Below are 22,016 nucleotides of genomic sequence, written 5' to 3'. Positions count from 1 at the left end.
CCTTGACGTGAACCTGGACAACACCCTGTCGTTCTCTGCAAACATCAAAGCAGTGACTCGCTTCTGCAGGTTCATGCTCTTCAACATCCGTAGAGTACGACCTTAACTCACACAGGAAGCGGCGCAGATCCTAATCCAGGCACTTGTCGACTTCCGTCTGGACTACTGCAACTCGCTGTTGGCTGGGCTCCCTGCTTGTGTAATCAAACCCCTGCAACTTATCCAGAACGCTGCAGCTTGTCTGGTGTTCAACCTTCCCAAGCCCAGCCTCCATGCCCGGCCTGTTATCCCCTAGGTAGGGTGAGGAGGCCACTTCCGGTGGGGGGTCGGTACCATACATGGGACATACTAGCCAGTTCCAGGTAATCCAATGAGATTGGGATCAGTGTTTGGATCAGACTACTGAGGTCAAAGGCTTCTAACTGGACTACTGAGGACATAACGACTCTGATTTAAGGGAGTGCCAGAACTTAATTAAAGAGAATGGCAAAGCTTATTAAAGGGAGTGTCAGAGTGGGAGGACTTAAAGACAAGAGCATATGTGGGCACTGCAGGACCAGGCCTCCTAGGTGGCTCAGTCTGTGTCCCAAATGGCATCCTATTCCCTATATAGTGCACTACTATATAGTGATTTATATAGGGAATAGGGTTTCATTTTGGACCCAGCCCCAGTGTGAATCTGGCCACAGTAATGATATAGCATGTAGTAGAACAACAGGCCTCACACAGCGCAGTGGAACCACACTGCGTATTATAGCATCATCAACCTTAACTACACAAGACAGGAACAGTAGGAGTATTTGTAAATATAGCATGGTTGATGTAGACACATTTACAATAAACACATCATGTAGTACTAATGAAGTTGGAACTACTGTATACTGCTGTCTGTTCTGTTCCTGACATTATCTATTCGTCTTCATGGTGACAAATCACGAAAAATATAGGATGTGTTGCTTAATCAACCTGCTTGGATTGAAATGGCCACAGTGATGTAGTACACTGTACATATGAACTGATTTCTCTCTCTCTTTCTCCCCCTCACTTCCTCTGTCTGTGTTTGTGTGTGTGTGTGTAAGATTGAACAATGGAAGCATGGTCTTGATTGCAGCAGGAAACACTTCCAGGTCAGAGTTCATCAAACACCTGAAGAGATACAACAGTGTAAACAATCAGGCGAGGTCACCAGGGCAGGGCAGACCTTCCTTCCTTCCTTACACACACACACACACACACACACACACACACACACACACACACACAAACACACACACACACACACACACACACACACACACACACACACACAGGGTGCTGTCCCCTTGAGGAGTGGCATGTGTCATTCAGTGAGTCAGTCAGTAAACACACACACACACATGTAAACACACACATAAACACATATACACAGTAAACACATATGTAAACACACACAAGTAAACACACACATATAAACACATGTAAACAGTAAACACACATGTAAACACACACAGAGAGAGCGAGCGAGAGAGAGAGAGAGAGAGAGAGAGAGAGAGAGAGGAAATCCCGCTGTCACTAATGGAGTTTGCCGCCCTGCGAGCTTAAGCGGAATTAGCATACTGTCAAGTCAAATTAATCACTGACTGTCAAATTTCCCTAAAACACTTTTCAGACTAATACAGATTAGTCCATTTAAGAGCCCAGCAGCCCACCTGTCCTGTTTTCCATCCAACACAATCTAATCTAAGCCTGTTTGTTAACCTACATTCTAAATATACAGTTGGCTGTATACAGGGTGATGCTACTGTGTGACTGGGTAGGCAGGGATCACTCACAGTGTGTGGGAGTCTACTGTACCTGAGAAGAGACATTTTATTTTATTGTGAGTTTCAATAGAACAGGTTTCATAATGTTCAGGGTAAACAAATAGTTAGAGAGGGGATTTCATAACCATACTGTCCGTCCGTCCATCCTTCTTTCTGTCTGTCCTTCCGTCCGAGCAGTTCTAACTAATGTTTATGTTGTTGGGCCATTTTCCATGAAACCAAGCAGACGTGAAAATGCTAAAATGATGACTCAGACAAACAAACGACTCAGACTCTATTTATTGTCTGACTTCTATTGAACGATTTCTGGGAAACTGAGTCTGAAGGACAACTAATGAAAAACACATTTACATCCCACAAAGCTGATGGGGAGTCAGAATACATAAGCCAAACAATGTGAGTTGTGGTAGGAAATGTAGACACACCTGTACTCCATGTACTCCCTGTATCCTTCATCGACAAAAGATAGGCTGTGTCATTCATATGAACTACTTTCATGTTTCCACTGGCTTAACTGGTTTAAACTTTTGTCCAAGACCGGATGTAACCTTGGTGACCAGGGTTATGTAACAGCGTCATTGCTGTTTAGGGAATTGTGTTGTTGGGGACATGTATTCACCCTGTGCATCATCATTGCCCCCTAGTGGTTATAGTTAGAAATGACTGAGACGATGGTCTTGTTTCCTCAGCCCTTCCTTCCTCTATTCCTCACCTCCCTCTCAAAGCTTATTGGAGGTCCTAGGGAGGGGTCTTGGATCCTCCTTGTGTACAACTGGACAATAAAGTAATCTCCTCCTCCTGCTCCTCCTTCTCCTCCCAGTTCAGTTTCTCCTTCGTGGAGACACACACGGTGCGAGTTGTGAGGCTTCGCCCCCGCTCTCAGAGAAGCTGGTCTGACGATGTCTGCGAGGACAACGGAGAGTGTGAATCTAAGAACACACCCATAATCTCCTCAGAGGGGACCTACCACTGGAACGTAAACGGAGACCAACTGGAGGTGCCCTCAGAGCTACTCATCAGGTACAGCTCTTGTTCTTGACCTGGCCCAAAGCACCACAGCACCTGCACTGATAAACCTCATACGTTAGTGGCTGGATTCAATCTGTATTGCTGAAGTTCAGAGCTATAGCACGATTGAAATTTAAAGGCAATGTTCCCGTGTTCACAGAGACTGAATTGACGGTAATCGCAGCATATGTCGGCTCAATCAGAAATGACCTTTACATTTCAGTCGCGCTATAACACTGAACTTCAGTGATACGGGTGGAATCCAGCCCTAGGAGTTGTATTCATAAAGCATCTCAGAGTAGAAGTGCTGATCCTAAAAGGGATCCTAGATCAGCAGTCCTACTCTGAGACGCTGTGTGAACACTGGCCGATATATTAGGTACAACTCTATCCTTCAGCTGGTCTAAAGCCCCATAGCACCTACACTGTCAGATAGACCTTCAACCTGGATACAACCCCTGTCTCAAATAACATGTTACCAAGGCAATGACCTAACGCTGCTCACTAAGTATAGCCCTACCTGTAATCTCATGGCCATATTACTCTGGGTTTAATTTACACCCCACAAAGAGAGTTCTTAGAGGTCATGTTCAGTATAATTTGACCATCTTTTCGATCATGTATTTAGCAGTACTGTTCAATTGTCTGTCAGATATGGGACATTTAAAACCTCTTCAACTGATTTATTTGTTTCACCACAAGGGTACATCCTCAACTCCTGACCCTGTTTGTTTCACCAGCAGGATACATCCTCAACTCCTGACCCTGTTTGTTTCACCAGCAGGATACATCCTCAACTCCTGACCCTGTTTGTTTCACCAGCAGGATACATCCTCAACTCCTGACCCTGTTTGTTTCACCAGCAGGATACATCCTCAACTCCTGACCCTGTTTGTTTCACCAGCAGGATACATCCCCAACTCCTGACCCTGTTTGTTTCACCAGCAGGATACATCCCCAACTCCTGACCCTGTTTGGAGTGGACATCAAGGAGGCAGAGGAGGCACACATCAAGTGCAGCTGCATTTAACACAGTCTGTAGAGCGGAATCGATACCATTTAACACTGTCTAAAGGGTGGAGGAGTCATTACACATATCAACCTGCACTGCCACTGAATGTAACAAACAGGGTTTCCTACTGTACTCTAGAAGAAACTGTCTTCAGTTTACAGACTGTCTACGAGAGGAGTCTATAGACACAACCTAAAAGTGGCTCAATGTAGGGTTGATCTATTATCCACAACCTCAGGTTGCACTGCCACTGAATGTTACCGACAGGCATGACTACTGTACGACACTGTGAATGTTAGACATCAAATAACCAAGGACAGACAGACACATTAAATAGAAAAAGTTCATTTTTACACGCCACACACTTATTTATTAAAAATAAAATTATCATTTCATTTAATTGAAATTCAAATTGGAATGTGCCCCCTTTATTTTTGTCATAACTGACAACTTGGTCAGGAAAGGTTGACTCCCTGAATGAACTGTCCTGAACCTTAAAATACAAGCAGTGTTACATGTTACTATTCCTCATTCAACAACAAAACATCATCATCATCAAGGCCACATCTCCTAAACCTGAATGTTCCAATCCCTTACAGCTACAGTAAGAACACAATCCACGGATTCCAAAGATTCCAACAGGGAATCCAAAGGGATGAAAATGTAAAAATTGGAAGGCCAGTGTTCCGTGTGTTGCATTTAAGGCCTGGCATGTCTGCTATGCCTTGAGGAACATTTCTGAGTCACTGAAGAACCAGCTTTAACATTTTTTATTTCTGACTGCATTGAAAACTTCTGCTGGCATGGTGACGAGCAACGAGCTCTCACAGTCTCACTGCAGAATCAGATGTTCATCTGTTCTTCAAACGTCAAATTTAGAAGTTGCTCCAAACATCCAATTTCATCCAATTTCATCCAAGACCTACCTACCTTCCTACCTTCCTACCTACCTTCCTTCCTTCCTTCCTTCCTTCCTTCCTTCCTTCCACACACACACACACACACACACACACACACACACACACACACACACACACACACACACACAGACACAGGGTGCTGTCCCCTTGAGGAGTGGCATGTGTCATTCAGTGAGTCAGTCAGTGAGTTGAGTGACACCCAACAACAGCCCCTTTTTTCACAGATGACACTATACTGTCCTCCTCATCCTTCTGTTGTCTTCAGTTCTATACTACATAAATAAGCTTAAACGCCAGTCCCATCCACTTCTATATATATATATATACACACCTATTGATGATATAGATTTGACATATAGATGTGTATATATCGATATACACTCAACGGCCAGTTTATTAGTTACACCCATCTAATACTGGGTTGGACCCCACATTGCCTCCAGACACGCCTGAATTCTTTGGGGCATGGAAACGTTGCTCAATTGGTATCAAGGGACCTTTCCATCACTATTACACCACCGCCACCAGCCTTTACCGTTGACACAAGGCAGGAGGAGGCAATGGACTCATGCTGCTTATGCCAAATCCTGACTCTGCCATCAGCATGATGTAACAGGGACCAGGATTCGTCGGACCAGGCAATGTTTTTCCACTCCTCAATTGTCCAGTGTTGGTGATCACGTGCCCACTGGAGCCACTTCTTCTTGTTTTTAGCTGATAGGAGTGGAACCCGGTGCGATCGTCTGTGCAATAGCCCATCCGTGACAATGACCGCCGAGTTGTGTGTTCTGAGATGCCGTTGTACTGCACTGTTATTTGCTTGTTTGTGGCCCACCTCTTAGCTTGCACGATTCTTGCTATTCTCCTTCGACCTCTCATCAACGAGCTGTTTTGTCCACAGGACTGCTGCTGACTGGATGTTTTTTGTTTGTCTCACCATTCTCGTTAAATCCTAGATACTGTTGTGCGTGAAAAGCCCAGGATGCCGGCCGTTTCTGAGATACTGGAACTGGCGCACCTGGCACCGACGATAATGTCATGCTCAAAGTCGCTTAGGTCACTCATTTTTCCCATTCTAACGTTCAATCGAAGAGTAACTGAATGCCTTGATGCCTGTCTGCCGGCTTTATATAGCAAGCCACGGCCATGTGACTCACTGTCTGTAGGAGTGAACCATTTTCGTGAACAAGGTGTTGTACCTAATAAACTGGCCACTAAGTGTATACAGATGAAGTTCCTATGCATGAAGAAAAGCTTCAGCAGTGCATTCATAAATGTTTTGTACTGTGACCGAATCCAAGTAGTCAGGTCTGTGAGACATGGGTCATGTTCATTAGGGCACAGCGTAGCAAAATGTTTTACAATGGAAAATGAGCAGTCCTCAATTAATGGACAGGTACAGATAGTACCTCCTTGTTTCGGTTTATGCTTATTTAACAAGGCAATGGAATGTTCCGTTTTCACTTCCTGAGATCTTGGTAGGAAACGAAAACAGGAATGATAAGCCTGTTTATGTGAGATCGCGTAGCCCATGTTCTAATGTACATAATCCATGTTCTAATGTACATGACATGTTCTAATGTACATAGTCCATGTTCTAATGTACATGACATGTTCAAATGTACATAGTCCATGTTCTAATGTACATGACATGTTCTAATGTACATAGTCCATGTTCTAATGTACATAACATGTTCTAATGTACATTACATGTTCTAACGTACATTCAATGTAAACACTCCAATGTTTTATAGTCTCACTGCACCAAACCCAGAGGTAAAGTGTAATATAGTAATCCCACTGACAACACATTTTAAACTGACACTTTTCCTCTTGCATGTTTTAGGGAAATGACATTTTTTTCTTTCCTTGTCATTCTGAGCCATCACAATTTGAATGGTCCAGCAGTTCTTTCCCTTGGGTTTGGATGATCTCAGTCAAAATGTGCCTCTTAGTCCATGTTGTAGTATAGAACCATTCTGTATTAGGACACAGTCACTCTGTCTTGGTCTCAATCTTAGGATCTACTCTCAGTCTTAGTCAAATGTTTTGGCACATAGTCCCAGCTATCCCTCCTGATCTCATCCTCCTTCTTAAACTGCCTTTTAAAGAAACCACCCTGAGAAGGAAAGAGAACAGGGTCCAGGTTCAGATTACAGTATATACATTGATATACAGCTACCATCTATAAATCTAGTACTTCAAATTATGCATTTTAAGAAAAGGAAGAAGGAGGAGAAGACTGTGATTGGTTTGCACTTTGTAGTGTGTTTGCGACCTGTCTTGTGTGTGATATAAGGGAGTAGTGCTGACCTTCCAGAGGGCGAAGATGAGCAGGGCCAGGATCAGGAGTCCCACCAGTAGACTCAGTACAATGATAAACACCTCCACTGCTGCCTGAGGCTTCTGGCTGAAGTGGGCCTCCAACACAACCTGAGACAAGGAATGAAATACAACACTATTACAGAACTCGTTTAATATTTCTATGACCTGCAACAGCATACCTGTTTTTTTACATAGGGCTGTCATTACCGGCGCTGTCCTATGGATACCAGTGTTTATACAGTTTGAAACTCAACAGAGGTACTTGAGGTTACAGAGCTATCCTGACACCTCCTCACTCTACCAGGACATGGACTTGAGTGACCTCAATTGTGGAAAAGGGACATAGTATGTAAGTCGTAATAAGTGTATTCTCCATTAGACTGCTGTATGAGATGAACTTGTTACCTGAGCGATAGGGATCTGCTGTAGGATGATGGTTTGTGGGTCCTCCCTTGGTGATGTGATGATGCCAGTACTCTCCATCAGCATCACTCCATGACGTCCCTAAGAAGAGAGGAAGGAAATCAACTTGAGTAGACAATAGAAATAGAATGACTAGAAAGGGGGGGGGGGGCACTCAGACCATCCCGTACACACACTATACACACACCGGTACATTTATGAGACTGAGACTTTGGCCGTGTTATGAGATGTACAAGGGCACGTGTAACATAAGTGAAGTGTTTACAGGTGAGAGCTGTAGAACGGTAGGATTCAGCTTCACTTCCATGTGAATGGTGGCTTCTTTCCCAATGTCCATATCTCCTAGTCTACACTCCAGAGTCAGGCACAGGTCATCACCATGGGCACAGAACTATGGAGAGAAAGGTTCAAATTCAAGTTGATATTTTATTTGCCATGTGTAATGAATACATTGGAAATCTAACACATCCAAGCTCTCACAATAAAAAACGGCAGGAAATATGCAAACATACAACAATCAGCAATAAAATGTTAATGCTGAAATAAGGACAAAGGGCACAACAAAATGAGTGGTATAGATAACTCTATAAAAGAAGGGAGGAGGAGGTAGGGGGTGATATTTACCATTTTGCGTTTGCTGGTTTTGGAGAAGAAGAAGACCAGTTCTTTGATGAAAGAGGACTGTGGCACCTCACAGTCATCCTCCACCGCAATGGAGTCGTTTCGAATGGAGCATTCTCCAAGAGATGTCTGACAGATGGAAAAGAAAACAAGTTAAACATTCATTAATGTATGCCTATATCACAATGCAAACATGCACATATTAAGTAGAATAATAGAAAAGTTTAATAACAGAAAAATATAATAATATAACAATAATCTAGATGAACGTGACAAGTTATGAATATTCCCAAACATACATGGAAGTCTGTGATGTGGAGTAATCTGTATGGATATGGTGATAGGATCTTGGGAATATCAATCTCCACTATCGTGTTGAGAGATTTGCTTAGACCAATATTGACAACCTATCAAGTGGAGGAAAGTACACAGGTCAGTATAAACTCATTAATTAATTTGAAAGCTCCAACTAAGCTCTAGTGAGTCTATCAGTCTCTCATAAGTGTGTACTATACTGTACATACCTTGTAAGTGTAGTTGAATGTCTCTGTGTAGCAATCAACTGGAATAGGCACCTGGTCACCAAATACAAAGGATGTTGGAGTCATAAACCTGCAAGGGAGAGCAGTGATTATCTTATTTACATTTTACATTTTAGTCATTTAGCAGACGCTCTTATCCAGAGCGACTTACAGTAGTGAATGCATACATTTCATACATTTTTTTTTTTTTCCTGTGCTGAAGTGCAATAAGATGTATTTAAATATATACTGCCAATGAAGAGCAAGGAACTGCCTTTGTTACTGTAAAATCAGGGGTCGACAAAAGGCGGCCCGCGAGCCAAAACCGGCCCTCAAGTGATTCGTTTTGGTCCCCCACATTTTTTGCAAAAATTGTTTTTGGTCAAAAAGACTGCAAAATCACCAGGAATTCAGCAAAAAAAGTTTAATTTAGAAAAATCTGTTCCTAAGTGTCATGTGTCAATGTAATGAAGTAATTAAACTATTGTTATTTTCAAATTCAATCTCTTTTTGGGCTTAGTTGTGGTCAGTTTGGTGTGTACAAATGATTATAATTATGTTCCGGCCCCAGACCATCCGCTTTGCCTACCACTGCTGTAAATCAGTGTCTTACCCATGGATGTTGACATCTACTCCATATCTCAGTGGTAACATCAGAGTGGCAGAGTTGTCGTGCAGAAGATCCTCGTTTTCATAATTGTCCCTGGAAAATACACAATGTAAGATTAAAAAAATGTAATTATCTATTTTGATTACATTTTATAGTGATGCAGGCCTAATAACATAGCTCATGCCATTATACTGTTAAAGGACTCAAAACCAAAGAATTTCTAAAACATAAGACTTTGCAGAACTTCAAATTCCTAGTATTGCTCACAGCATTACAGCATTACAATTTCTAAAACATAAGACTTTGCAGAACTTCAAATTCCTAGTATTGCTCACAGCATTACATGACACTTAGGCCTAGATTCAATCAGATCAAGCGTTAACCGGCGATAGCCATCACCCCCATAGCTGATGTTTTGGCGATGTCGGAGGTGGAACTGCGTTGGAGCTATCAAATCGGTGATAGCTCCAACGAGCCTAATTGGTCATTGTCATGACGTCACACCCGCGTTCAGAACGAGAAAGTGTAGGCTACATAGCAATAATGACAAGCCTAATTGAGATGTAGATTATATCTCATATTCAAGTGTTCAAACTTCTAAACAAGGCTGCATCTCTTAATGCAACTCCAGGCAGCCAAGGGCAATGTCCACTTTAGGTATAATGCTGGGAGCTGCTTGTGGATTTGACAGCTCTAACACAGTTGTTCAGGGGCAGAATGACAGATTTTTACTTTGTCAGCTCAGGGATTTGATCTAGCAACCTTTTGGTTACTGGCCCAACGCTCTAACCACTAGGGTACCTGCCGCCCCAATGTATGAAGGAAGACAGGTCTTAATAACTTCACATATATTGTCTTTGAACAAAACTCCAGTTAAGTTCAAACATGGAATGTTCTAGAGTGTTCTGGAATGGCCAAACATTCCAAAGCCATTATTTACCCAAATGACAAAACACAGACTGCCAGAAGAATTTCTTAACCACACAATCAAACAACTACGGAACAGAACCCAAAAGAGGTAACCTACAGCACCCCCGGATTTGAAGGATTCCGCTAACTGAGACTTTGTGTTTCCTGTTCCCCTAACAACAGAACAAACACATACACTACATCATATCTCACTGTGTCTCACTGGGCTGTTTTACGATTCTCTGTTTGCCTGTTTGGTTTAATAAGGCTGGTCAGCAGCAAGACGTCACCGACGTTGTAACGACGTCAGTTTCAAAAACATGTTATTAGACTCACAGTAGGCTACTGAGGGGAGGACAGCTCATAATAATGGCTTGAATGGAGTAAATGTAATGGTATCAAACACATGGAAACCATGCATTTGATGAGTTTGATACCATTCTATTTAATTCAGTTCCAGCCATTTCTATGAGCCTGTCCTCCCCAATATGGGTGCCACCGGCCTCCTGTGATTTGATTATTTAATGTATTTCGGAGAGAAAATGTGTTCGGGGGTTAGGGGATCGGATCTTAGGTCAGAAGTAGTGTAAGCACAACCAGTTACTTACAAAAATCATGAAAGAAAGATACTGACAAAGACCTTTGGGTCGAAACATTGCACTCAATAACACTGTCATTCAACAAAGTTGGGTCTGTACTTACCCACTAGCGTTTAATGAGATGCTAATGTCACCAGCACTACTACTCTGGTTCACATCCAACAGAAAACTAATATTGACCTGCAGAAAAGAAGGAAAGTCTCATTAGTTACCAAGCAAGGCATTAGTTGTGGAAAATAAGACACAGCAGGAACATTGGCACCTAACTAAATAAATTGGTCTGAGTAATTAGTTCAAATTAGTCTTCAGCTGATGGTGTTTCCAACAAGCAGTGAGAACACTCAGATCCAGTTTAATGGAGTAACTTTGGTGTAAGATTGGTGTAAGGTTAGAGTAAGGTTGGAGAAATGTTGGAGTCAGGTTGAGTGTGAAGCCAACCTTGGCCCCAGAGCTGAGGTACAGGTTTCCCACACTGCAATCCACTCCTACTATTGTCTTGTTCTCCTCTGAAATGTCACAGCTCACAAACTTCTCCTCCTGAAAACAATAACAGATAGACGATGGGATTTTGTGAGTTACTTATTGCAATCCACGAGGGCACAGATTCTTCTGCTTTTTCACAGAGTTGTGTCTGTGCAACAACGTCTAAATTACATTGGTGATCATGTGAGAATTTGAATAACTTTGGGTAATCAATACATAAATACATACATCAATCAAACACTTACTGCGTCAAGCACTTTGATGAAGTGCAGGTTACTGGGGAATCGGAGCTGGAGTCTGGGGAGAAATGCATCATCTCCCGTATTCACCAGGGTTGTGTTCAACATGATGGTCTTCCCATTGCCAAGTGCAAAGTACGGCATGTTGTTGTGTCTCCTGCAATAATAACAACCTTATTATAAACTGGGTGGTTTGAGCCCTGAATGCTGATTGGCTGAACGCCGTGGTATATTACATTGTTAACCAGTTTATAATAGCAATAAGGCACCTGGAGGATTGTGGTATATGGCCAATATACCATGGCTAATGGCTTTTTCCAGGCACTGTGCATTGCGTTGTGCATATGAACAGCCCTTAGCCGTGGTATATTGGTCATATACCACACCTCCTCGGGCCTTATTGCTTAAGTATAAAACAGAAAGTCTCTCTCCTTATACCTGTGACTAGCAGACATCTGTGCTAAAACCACAATGAATCATACCCTCTCGTGTAGGCAATTATTGCCTTACTTCAATTGACTTTAGTCATACAACAAAACATCTTATTTCATACTTCCTTAGACTTGAGTCATATAACTTTTTAAAAAGTGCCAGCTTCATGGTTTCAGAGGAGACCAACAGACTAAACAGTGACAGTTATAGAAACAACAGAGAGAAACAACAGGTCCCAAATGGCTCTATGGGTCCTGGTCAAAAGTAGTGCACTACATGCTGTAGGGAATTGGGTGCCATCTGGGACGTGCTGGTTTCCTGGCTTTTAGGGAATTAGTAATTACACCGTAGGGAGGGGAACTGAACTGAGCTGGCACTGAGACTAGGGCTGCATCCCAAATGGCACAATTTTCCCTACATAGTTAGTGTGACCATTACTTTTGACCAGGACATACAGTATAGGGGGTGGTATGTGTGTGTGTGTGTTTCCTTGACACCACCAGCACTGAGGGCCTCACAAGCCTGCACACAAGCACACCCACACACCCACACCCACACCCACGCCTCATGAATAATCAGATCATGTATTAGCCTGACGGTTAGGCATTTAAGTGTGACCATATTGGTGTAATGGAGGCTCTACTGCCAACACTTGATCTAGGTCCCATGAAGGTTGTTTTCCCTCCAGAAATACTGTTTGTTTTTAAATGCTGTACATTTCATTTGTAAAATGAACCTTTCAAGAGCTCAGCTTTGTCTACAGCAGAGATGAGAAATAGAAAGTCAAAGCTTCAAGACAAAAGGTTGTGAGAAAAAGAAAACATATTGTAATTGAACATGATGAAATGCTATTGTACTTACTGTGGTAACACCAGTTGAGCAGAGACATGCAGATTGGTTGAGCAGTTCGCCAATGAACAGTACCGAGCAAACTCTGTCTATGGATAGGAAAGGTGCAAATAAAGTGTAAGATGATGGGGCCTTCCGTACAGTTATGAATCCTCCAGAGGTGTGGACTCGAGTCACATGACTTGGACTTGAGTCAGACTCGAATCACAAATATGATGATTTGCAACTCGACTTTGACTTTAACACCAATGACTCGTGACTTAACCTGGACTTGAGCCTTTTGACTGACTTGGTACCCTCCCCAAGCCCAAATCTAAAAGATTACGCTATTAAAAAAAGTGTGCAGCGCATCAACTCTTCATTTAATGGATTACAGTTTGAATCGGACAGCAGTCAATCAAATTGTGCCAGCTGAGAAAAAGTTGCGCGTGGCAGTGCAGAGGAACGTCGGGGGGTGAATTCAGATGGAGCGCTTGGAAAGATGATACCCAAAATTATTATTTTCGGATAAAAAGACTACAAAAAACGGACTGCAACTTGCAAAACATGCGGGAAGAAAATGACAGACAGAGGCGCAACAACTTCCAACTTTGTTCGACATTTGAAGCTGCACAAAGAACGGTAAGTCGAGGCTAATATAGCCGACAGCTATATAATTTATAACTTTACTAGTGTATCACGTAGGCTAACGTAACGTTAAATCAATGAGCCTCCATACAGTCAGTCAGTGCGGGAACGTGATCATTGCACCCAATATTGAGCTACAACTGGCTAGGCAGTTGGTAGCCTAAATCCTGCCTGATGTTACTGCTGTTCCTAAAACCATTGACATACGTTAGCCTACTGTAACCACACACAGAGAGGGTGTGGGGTGTGTGTGTGTGTGTGTGTGTGTGTGTGTGCGTTAAGGTTGGGCGATTGTGTACAAGCCTACATCGCCCGATTGCGCCACCCATATGTATTTCCATGGAAATATAACGTTTATTTGGAAAATAATAAATATATATATTTTTAAAAGCATTCATGATTTGCATAAATGTAATATACTAACTATTACTCTTGGTAAAAATATGAAATGGTATAACATTTGGTGAAGAGCACATTATGACTTGTTTAGGACTCAAAACTCTAAGTTTAGGACTTGAGACTTGACTTGATACTTGTCGGTCTTGACTTGAGACTTGACTCGGACTTGCCTGTCTTGACTTGAGACTTGACTTGGGACTTGAGTGCTAAGACTTGAGACTTACTTGTGACTTGTAAAACAATGACTTGGTCCCACCTCTGGAATCCTCTACCATACCATGCATCAATATGAGTGTAGAACTGTAGAGCATGATTCTAAAAGCTAGAATCCTTTCATTGAATCAATAACAAAACGGTCACCCCGCCTCGGTTTCGTTGAAAAGCTGAGAGACGGAGAAATGTAACCACTCTCAAATTCATAGACAGAGCTATGGATACCAGGACTGACTATCCATGACATCAAAATTATAGTTTTTCCATTGGCTGCATGGATTTGAATTAAGATAAATCCTATGCAGCCTTGTTAACAAATTCGAACACTGGAATGTGAGGCGTAATCTACACCTCGATAAGGCTGATATAAATCCTCATTATTGATTTTGTTTAATGATTTTCAATTTGAGTGTCATTATTTCTGTATAGCCTACACTTTCTCATTCTGAACTTCTAATGCGAGTGGGATGGGTGTGGCTTCGTTACAATGATCTGCATCTGCTCACCGATTTGACAGCTCCAACTCAGTTTCACCTCCGACACCGCCAAAACATCAGCAATGCAGGTGTCCGCTATCGCCGGTTAACGTTTGATCTGATTGAATCTAGGCCTTAATCTGTGTCTGGGAAACTGGCCCTATGAGACTCACCTTATTGGCCACCAGGTTACCGTGTCTCCCTCTCTGCTGCAGTATGGGTTTCAGAGCAGGGAAAGTGGATCCCCCGTTATGGACAGTGTGCTCTCTGAGGGCGTACGAAACCTCAAAATGGATGGGTGTGAAGATATCTCGGACATCTTTCTACAAGAGGTAAAGAGAAAGAGAAAATTAAAGGATAAATTTACATACAACCTTGAGAAGTGGGGAGCTTCTTGCTTGACCTTGCTAATGGATGTTCTGGGGTAGGTTGTTGTGGGGGTCGGCCTGTGCTCTGGCACAATGTTACAGTGTCCTGTGCTGTCTGTCCCACTAAAAGAGTTGGCTTGTGGCCACTGCAGATGTCCCGAAGAGCCTCTCCTCCAGCTCAGACACCTGCCTTTAGCTTAAGAGGGACAGGACACCACAGTAATTTCCTAATTCTGACAGTTATTTTTTTAAAGACAAAGATATCTATTTTATCTATTGCTAAATTGTTGTTAAAAGTATTCTGACTAAGTTGTAATGCTATGATACTAAAAAAGGACTGCTATACATTTCTATGACTGAATGATTGAATACATAACATTGTAAAATAAAGAATGGTATCTATAGAGCGAGACGCTTGAATGATTCCTATGTTCCACACTGTCTTATTTCTTCAGTGAGCACACATAGCAGCTATAAACCAGTGCTTCATTAGCCATGCACTCAAAGCTTTCTCCACTCTGTGAGGTTTGGTTTGGTCACAATCGAGAAACAGCATGTGGTGTTCTCTCTCTGTATACATGGAAAGCACACTCCCCAGAGGCCCTTCATTAACATACAGGAGCTCAGAAACACAGCACTAAAATTACTCTACTGTATGTGGGTGGAGGTATAAACCAAAACCACAGCTGAACTCTACAGTCGTGGCCAAATGTTTTGAGAATGCCACAAATATTAATTTTCACAAAGTCTGCTGCCTCAGTTTGTATGATGGCAATTTGCATATACTCCAGAATGTTATGAAGAGTGATCAGATGAATTGCAATTAATTGCAAAGTCCCTATTTGCCATGCAAATGAACTGAATCCCCCAAAAACATTTCCACTGCATTTCAGCCCTGCCACAAAAGGACCAGCTAACATCATGTCAGTGATGCTGACAGCCGTCATCATTGCTTTGCACAAAAAGGGATTCACAGGCAAGGATATTGCTGCCAGTAAGATTGCACCTAAATCAACCATTTATCGGATCATCAAGAACTTCAAGGAGAGCGGTTCAATTGTTGTGAAGAAGGCTTCAGGGCGCCCAAGAAAGTCCAGCAAGCACCAGGACTCCTAAAGTTGATTCAGCTGCGGGATCGGGGCACCACCAGTACAGAGCTTGCTCAGGAATGGCAGCAGGCAGTTGTGAGTGCATCTGCATGCACAGTGAGGCGAAGACTTTTGGAGGATGGCCTGGTGTCAAGAAGGGCAGCAAAGAAGCCACTTCTCTCCAGGAAAAACATCAGGGACAGACTTGTATTCTGCAAAAGGTACAGGGATTGGACTGCTGAGGACTGGGGTAAAGTCATTTTCTCTGATGAATCCCCTTTCTGATTGTTTGGGGCATCCGGAAAAAAGCTTGTCCGGAGAAGACAAGGTGAGTGCTACCATCAGTCCTGTGTCATGCCAACAGTAAAGCATCCTGAGACCATTCATGTGTGGGGTTGCTTCTCAGCCAAGGGAGTGGGCTCACTCACAAATTTGCCTAAGAACACAGCCATGAATAAAGAATGGTACCAACACATCCTCCGAGAGCAACTTCTCCCAACCATCCAGGAACAGTTTGGTGACGAACAATGCCTTTTCCAGCATGATGGAGCACCTTGCCATAAGGCAAAAGTGATAACTAAGTGGCTCAGGGAACAAAACGTCAATATTTTGGGTCCATGGCCAGGAAACTCCCCAGAACTTAATCCCATTGAGAACTTGTGGTCAATCCTCAAGAGGCGGGTGGACAAACAAAAATCCACAAATTATGACAAACTCCAAGCATTGATTATGCAAGAATGGGCTGCCATCAGTCAGGATGTGGCCCAGAAGTTAATTGACAGCATGCCAGGGTGGATTGCAGAGGTCTTGAAAAAGAAGGGTCAACAATGCAAATATTGACTCTTTGCATCAACTTCATGTAATTGTCAATAAAAGCCTTTGACACTTATGAAATGCTTGTAATTAGACTTCAGTATTCCATAGTAACATCTGACAAAAATATCTAAAGACACTGAAGCAGCAAACTAGGTGGAAATTAATATTTGTGTAATTTTCCAAACTTTTGGCCACGTATGTACATATGAATTACAGTATTTAAAACTTTTTCAAAGTGCATACAGTATGAGGGAGTTGTGTGAGATTGATACAGAAATGGGCGACCAAAAGATAAGGCAAAAGCCCCTGAGCCACATGTCATATCAGTCACTCACATTCCCCTACCAGTCCACTTTACTGCTGTACTGTCACCTCTGTTTATAACATTCATTACTGCCATTACCTATTAATTACACTTAAAAAAATACATCAAATGTACAAACACACACAGACGCACACACACCTTCATTGGGATTTCCAGAGTCCAGAGGGGCTCCACCAGACACTTGAGTATTAACCACTCCTCCCCTCCTCTCCTTTCCTCCCAGTCCCGCTTTATTACATTTACATTTACATTTAAGTCATTTAGCAGACGCTCTTATCCAGAGCGACTTACAAATTGGTGCATTCACCTTATGATATCCAGTGGAACAACCACTTTACAATAGTGCATCTAAATATTTTAGGGGGGGGGGGGGTTAGAAGGATTACTTTATCCTATCCTAGGTATTCCTTAAAGAGGTGGGGTTTCAGGTGTCTCCGGAAGGTGGTGATTGACAGTTCACTATGCTCCTTCCCATGTAACGTGATACGTTGTTCTGGACTTCCCAACGTCACGTACTGTCCTTATTAGACCCCTTTGTCAGACATAAACTGAATGAGTCATTGGTTGCTGACGCAGTTGCTACCCAAATGATGGTCCATCCTGATAAAAACTAGCCAATGATTAATCGACTAAAAGGTAAAACAGGTCTATGACCATCAGACAATGCCTGATGTCCCTCTACTCTACTGACTCATAATGCTTTGATCTCTATCAGTAGCATGCTGACCAGAAGTCCTAGCAAAATGGATAGCACATGGAACAAAAAAGGTTTTTACCAGATATTGTTCATCCTGATCAGACAGGTTTTTTACATGGACGATATATTGGAGATAATATATGACAATTACTTGAAACAATTGAACATTATGAAACATCAAAGATACTTGGCCTGGTCTTCATATCAGATTTTGAAAAGGCGTTTGATAAAGTGTGACTCGAATTCATATATAAATGCCTGGATTACTTTAATTTTGGTGAATTGCTTATACAATGGGTTAAAGTTATATACAGCAACCCCAGATGGAAAATAGTAAATAATGGTTACTTCTCAGAAAGTATTGAGCTTTTAAGAGTAAAGCAAGGCTGTCCGTTATCTTCATATCTTTTTATTATGGCCATTGAAATGCTAGCTATTAAAATTAGATCCAAAAAGAACATCAAGGGGTTAGAAATCCAGGGGATAAAAACAAAAGTGTTGATGGATGCTGATGACTTTAGTTTTTTCTTAAGTCCACAATCTGGTCCCTGCACAGTCTCATTGAAGATCTTGATCACTTTTCTAGCCTCTCTGGATTAAAACCTAATTATGACAACTGTACCATATTACGTATTGGATCTTTCAAAAATACAGTGTTTACACTCCCTTGTAGTTTACAAATAAAATGGGCAGATGGTGAAGTAGACATACTTGGTATTCACATCTCAAAAAATATAAATGAACTTACCACAATCAATTTCAATGGGAAGTTAGCAAAAATACAAAAGATTCCGCAACCATGGAGAGGGAAATACTTGTCTATTTATGGAATAATCACATTGATTAACTCTTTGGTCCTATCACAGTTTACTTACTTACTAATGGCACTGCCTACTCCAGACGACTCATTTTATAAATCATATGAGCAAAAAATATACCATTTTACTTGGAATGCTAAGTCAGACAAAATTAAACGTGCCTATTTATATAATGAATATGAGTTTGGGGGGCTAAAATGATTAAATATTAAAGCTCTAACCCTCTCACTAAAAGCTTCACTCATACATAAATTTTACTTAAACCCAAAATGGTTCTCCAATAGATTATTAAGAAAGGCTCATTCTTTGTTCAAAAATTGCCTTTTTACCTTTATACAGATTACAACTTGTCATTTCCCACTAAATTAAAATTACATTTTGTTTAAAGTATCGCCCTTTCTCAAACAAGCCATACAAAGTTGGTTACAATTTCAGTTTTATCCTCCAGAAAAGATAGAACAAATATTACAACAAACGTTGTAGTTAAACTCAAATATACTGATTAATAAATAAAACATTCTTTATGGAAAAAATTGCAAAAAAATGTATTATATTTATTAACGATATTATGAATAGAAACGGAGGAGTTATGTCACATACGCAGCTATCGAAAATATATGTGAATATCTGCTCAATCCAAATTTACAACCAACTGATTGCAGCATTACCACAAAAATGGAGGAGGCAAGGGGAAAAGGGAGAAGTAGGGAACTTGTTTGCCTGCCATATATTAAAGATACAAATTGGCTGAAAGGAACTAGCATAAATAGAAAAATATACCAGTTTCATTTGAGGACAAAAATGTTGACAGCTGCGCCATACAGGTTGCAAAATAAATGGGAAGAGATTTTCGATGTACCAATTCCATGGCACATGGTTTATGAACTGGTACAAAAAACTACACTTCATTCAACACTTAGAGTTTTCCAATTTAAATTATTATATACAATTCTTGCCACCAACAGAATGCTATATATATGGGGCATACAACAATCTCAGCTCTGTAGATTTTGCTGTGAAGAGACAGAATCAATAGATAATTTATTCTGGTATTGCCCCTATGTAGCTTGTTTCTAGTCACAGGTTCAGGAATGGTTAAAAAATCACAACATGCACTTAAAATTAACCTTACTAATAGCAGTGTTCGGCGATATGGAAAGCCATAGTCAGTCAATAAATAATTCAATAATACTCATAGGAAAGGTTTTCATCTTTAGCTCACAATCTGTGGATAATACATGATTAGAAAGGTTAAATAATTATGTAAAACATCACAGCACAATTAAAAAATATATGGCACATGGAAACCAAACGAGGGTGGTCGATGGTGATAGGTGGGTGAGGGTTGGAATTAAAGAGTTTAGGTTTGGTAATGTATTATTATTTTATTGTTATTTGACTGCTTTATATAAAAGTATGTAAAATGTGTATTTAAAATGTCTATGTAAAATGTATGTATATGTAGCAGAAAAGCAGTAAAAAAACAAAAACATATTTGTCCTCCAAAGGGGGGGGGTTAATAAAAATACAAAAAATACACTACAAAAAAAAAGCATGCTGACCTGAAGTCAGTTCTTTGATCTTTATCAGTAGCATGCTGACCTGACCTGAAGTCAGTGCTTTGATCTTTATCAGTAGCATGCTGACCTGACCTGAAGTCAGTTCTTTGATGCCTGGCAGTAGCATGCTGATATTTTAATAATTGACTCCACAGTCTAAACTGACTTGAGGTCAGTGCTTTGATGTCAAGCAGAATGACGCCACGCATAGGGTCGTCTTACAATAACAGACTCTGAGTTAGTGATTATAGTGTCTGGGCTGGGGTTCTAAACTGACCTGATGTCATTGCATACCTGACAACAGTTCTCAGTGGTTACAGCTGCTGACCCTCACATCCCGACCCCTTACCTCTGACCTCTTACTCACCCTCATGAAGGCCTGGTGGGGGACGCAGGTCAGCTGGTCGTGTCTGGTCTTGACCCGCCCTGTTGTAGCGTTGGACGTCCCGTTTCCGTGGAAATGGAAACGTGAGGGGAAGGACTCCTTGTGCTGCGTGTCTGCTGTCAGATTATACTGGAGCTCTATGGGTGAGAGTGAGTGAGGGGGGCGGAGTGTGGGAGGGAGAGAGGGTGGAAAGGAGGGTGAGAGAGGGAAGCATTGAGGTAACAATATTATGTTTCAGAGAGCACCCAGAGTTGACATGAACCAGGGCCCCAGACATACAGACCTAGACCCAGCCTCAACCCCCAGACATACAGACCTAGACCCAGCCTCAACCCCCAGACATACAGACCTAGACCCAGTCTCAACCCCCAGACATACAGACCTAGACCCAGTCTCAACCCCCAGACATACAGACCTAGACCCAGCCTCAACCCCCAGACATACAGACCTAGACCCAGCCTCAATCCCAGACATACAGACCTAGACCCAGCCTCAACCCCCAGACATACAGACCTAGACCCAGCCTCAACCCCCAGACATACAGACCTAGACCCAGCCTCAACCCCCAGACATACAGACCTAGACCCAGCCTCAACCCCCAGACATACAGACCTAGACCCAGCCTCAATCCCAGACATACAGACCTAGACCCAGTCTCAACCCCCAGACATACAGACCTAGACCCAGCCTCAACCCCAGACATACAGACCTAGACCCAGCCTCAACCCCCAGACATACAGACCTAGACCCAGCCTCAATCCCAGACATACAGACCTAGACCCAGCCTCAACCCCCAGACATACAGACCTAGACCCAGCCTCAACCCCCAGAAATACAGACCTAGACCCAGCCTCAATCCCAGACATACAGACCTAGACCCAGCCTCAATCCCAGACATACAGACCTAGGCCCAGCCTCAACCCCAGACATACAGACCTAGACCCAGCTTCAACCCTAGACCCAGCCTCAACCCCAGACATACAGACCTAGACCCAGCATCAACCCTAGACCCAGCCTCAGCCCCAGATCCAGCCTCTTTCTCAGCCCCAGCCACAACTCCAGACCCAGCCCTAATCATAAATATACTATAGATGGAGAAAACATATTTTGAATGAGGATAACATTGACTTGTGTTTTATTTCGCAAGACACTTCAAATTAGTCATTTTCGTTTACTATCAAAGGACAGTGATGTTTCATAGCGATACCAGATAACTTTGAATAACTTAAATCATTTCTGTAATTCACCATTTAAAATCCCACCAAAAACATAATGTTGAGGAACATAGGCGGTTAAAAACATGGTACCCTAGATGGACAACATCATTCTATCTATCAGGACAGGGCTGTGCCAGAGCCTTACAGGCTCTAACAGACACTTTCACCACAGGAATGCTCTGCAGAGATAACCCTTGTTAAGGCAGGGTTAACATACTAACCAACTGCCCATGCCTCAGGGACTAGTGATAAGATGGAAGGACTGACAGAGATAA

General features: G+C 42.1%; 1 protein-coding gene across 1 annotated transcript in view; it reads right to left on the bottom strand.

Annotated features, from left to right (window-relative positions):
• Positions 1–4,169: 4,169 nt before the first annotated feature.
• LOC115161003 (integrin alpha-4) overlaps positions 4,170–22,016 on the bottom strand; it is a 30,425-nt gene continuing 12,578 nt past the window's right edge. Inside the window, exons 15-28 of the mRNA XM_029711634.1 lie at positions 20,507–20,661; positions 14,642–14,791; positions 12,766–12,842; positions 11,479–11,629; positions 11,189–11,287; positions 10,854–10,930; positions 9,246–9,335; positions 8,636–8,723; positions 8,411–8,518; positions 8,115–8,240; positions 7,756–7,881; positions 7,473–7,571; positions 7,056–7,175; positions 4,170–6,861 (exon numbers count right to left, since the gene is read on the bottom strand). Coding sequence (XP_029567494.1) covers positions 6,760–6,861; positions 7,056–7,175; positions 7,473–7,571; positions 7,756–7,881; positions 8,115–8,240; positions 8,411–8,518; positions 8,636–8,723; positions 9,246–9,335; positions 10,854–10,930; positions 11,189–11,287; positions 11,479–11,629; positions 12,766–12,842; positions 14,642–14,791; positions 20,507–20,661 — 1,568 coding nt within the window. The 3' untranslated portion in view covers positions 4,170–6,759. The remainder of the gene's footprint in view (positions 6,862–7,055; positions 7,176–7,472; positions 7,572–7,755; positions 7,882–8,114; positions 8,241–8,410; positions 8,519–8,635; positions 8,724–9,245; positions 9,336–10,853; positions 10,931–11,188; positions 11,288–11,478; positions 11,630–12,765; positions 12,843–14,641; positions 14,792–20,506; positions 20,662–22,016) is intronic.

Source organism: Salmo trutta, chromosome 24, assembly GCF_901001165.1.
Source record: "Salmo trutta chromosome 24, fSalTru1.1, whole genome shotgun sequence".
In the NCBI taxonomy this organism is placed as follows: Eukaryota; Metazoa; Chordata; class Actinopteri; order Salmoniformes; family Salmonidae; genus Salmo; species Salmo trutta.
The sequence above is the reverse complement of the archived record's forward strand: the minus strand, read 5'-3'. Positions and strand labels throughout refer to the sequence as shown.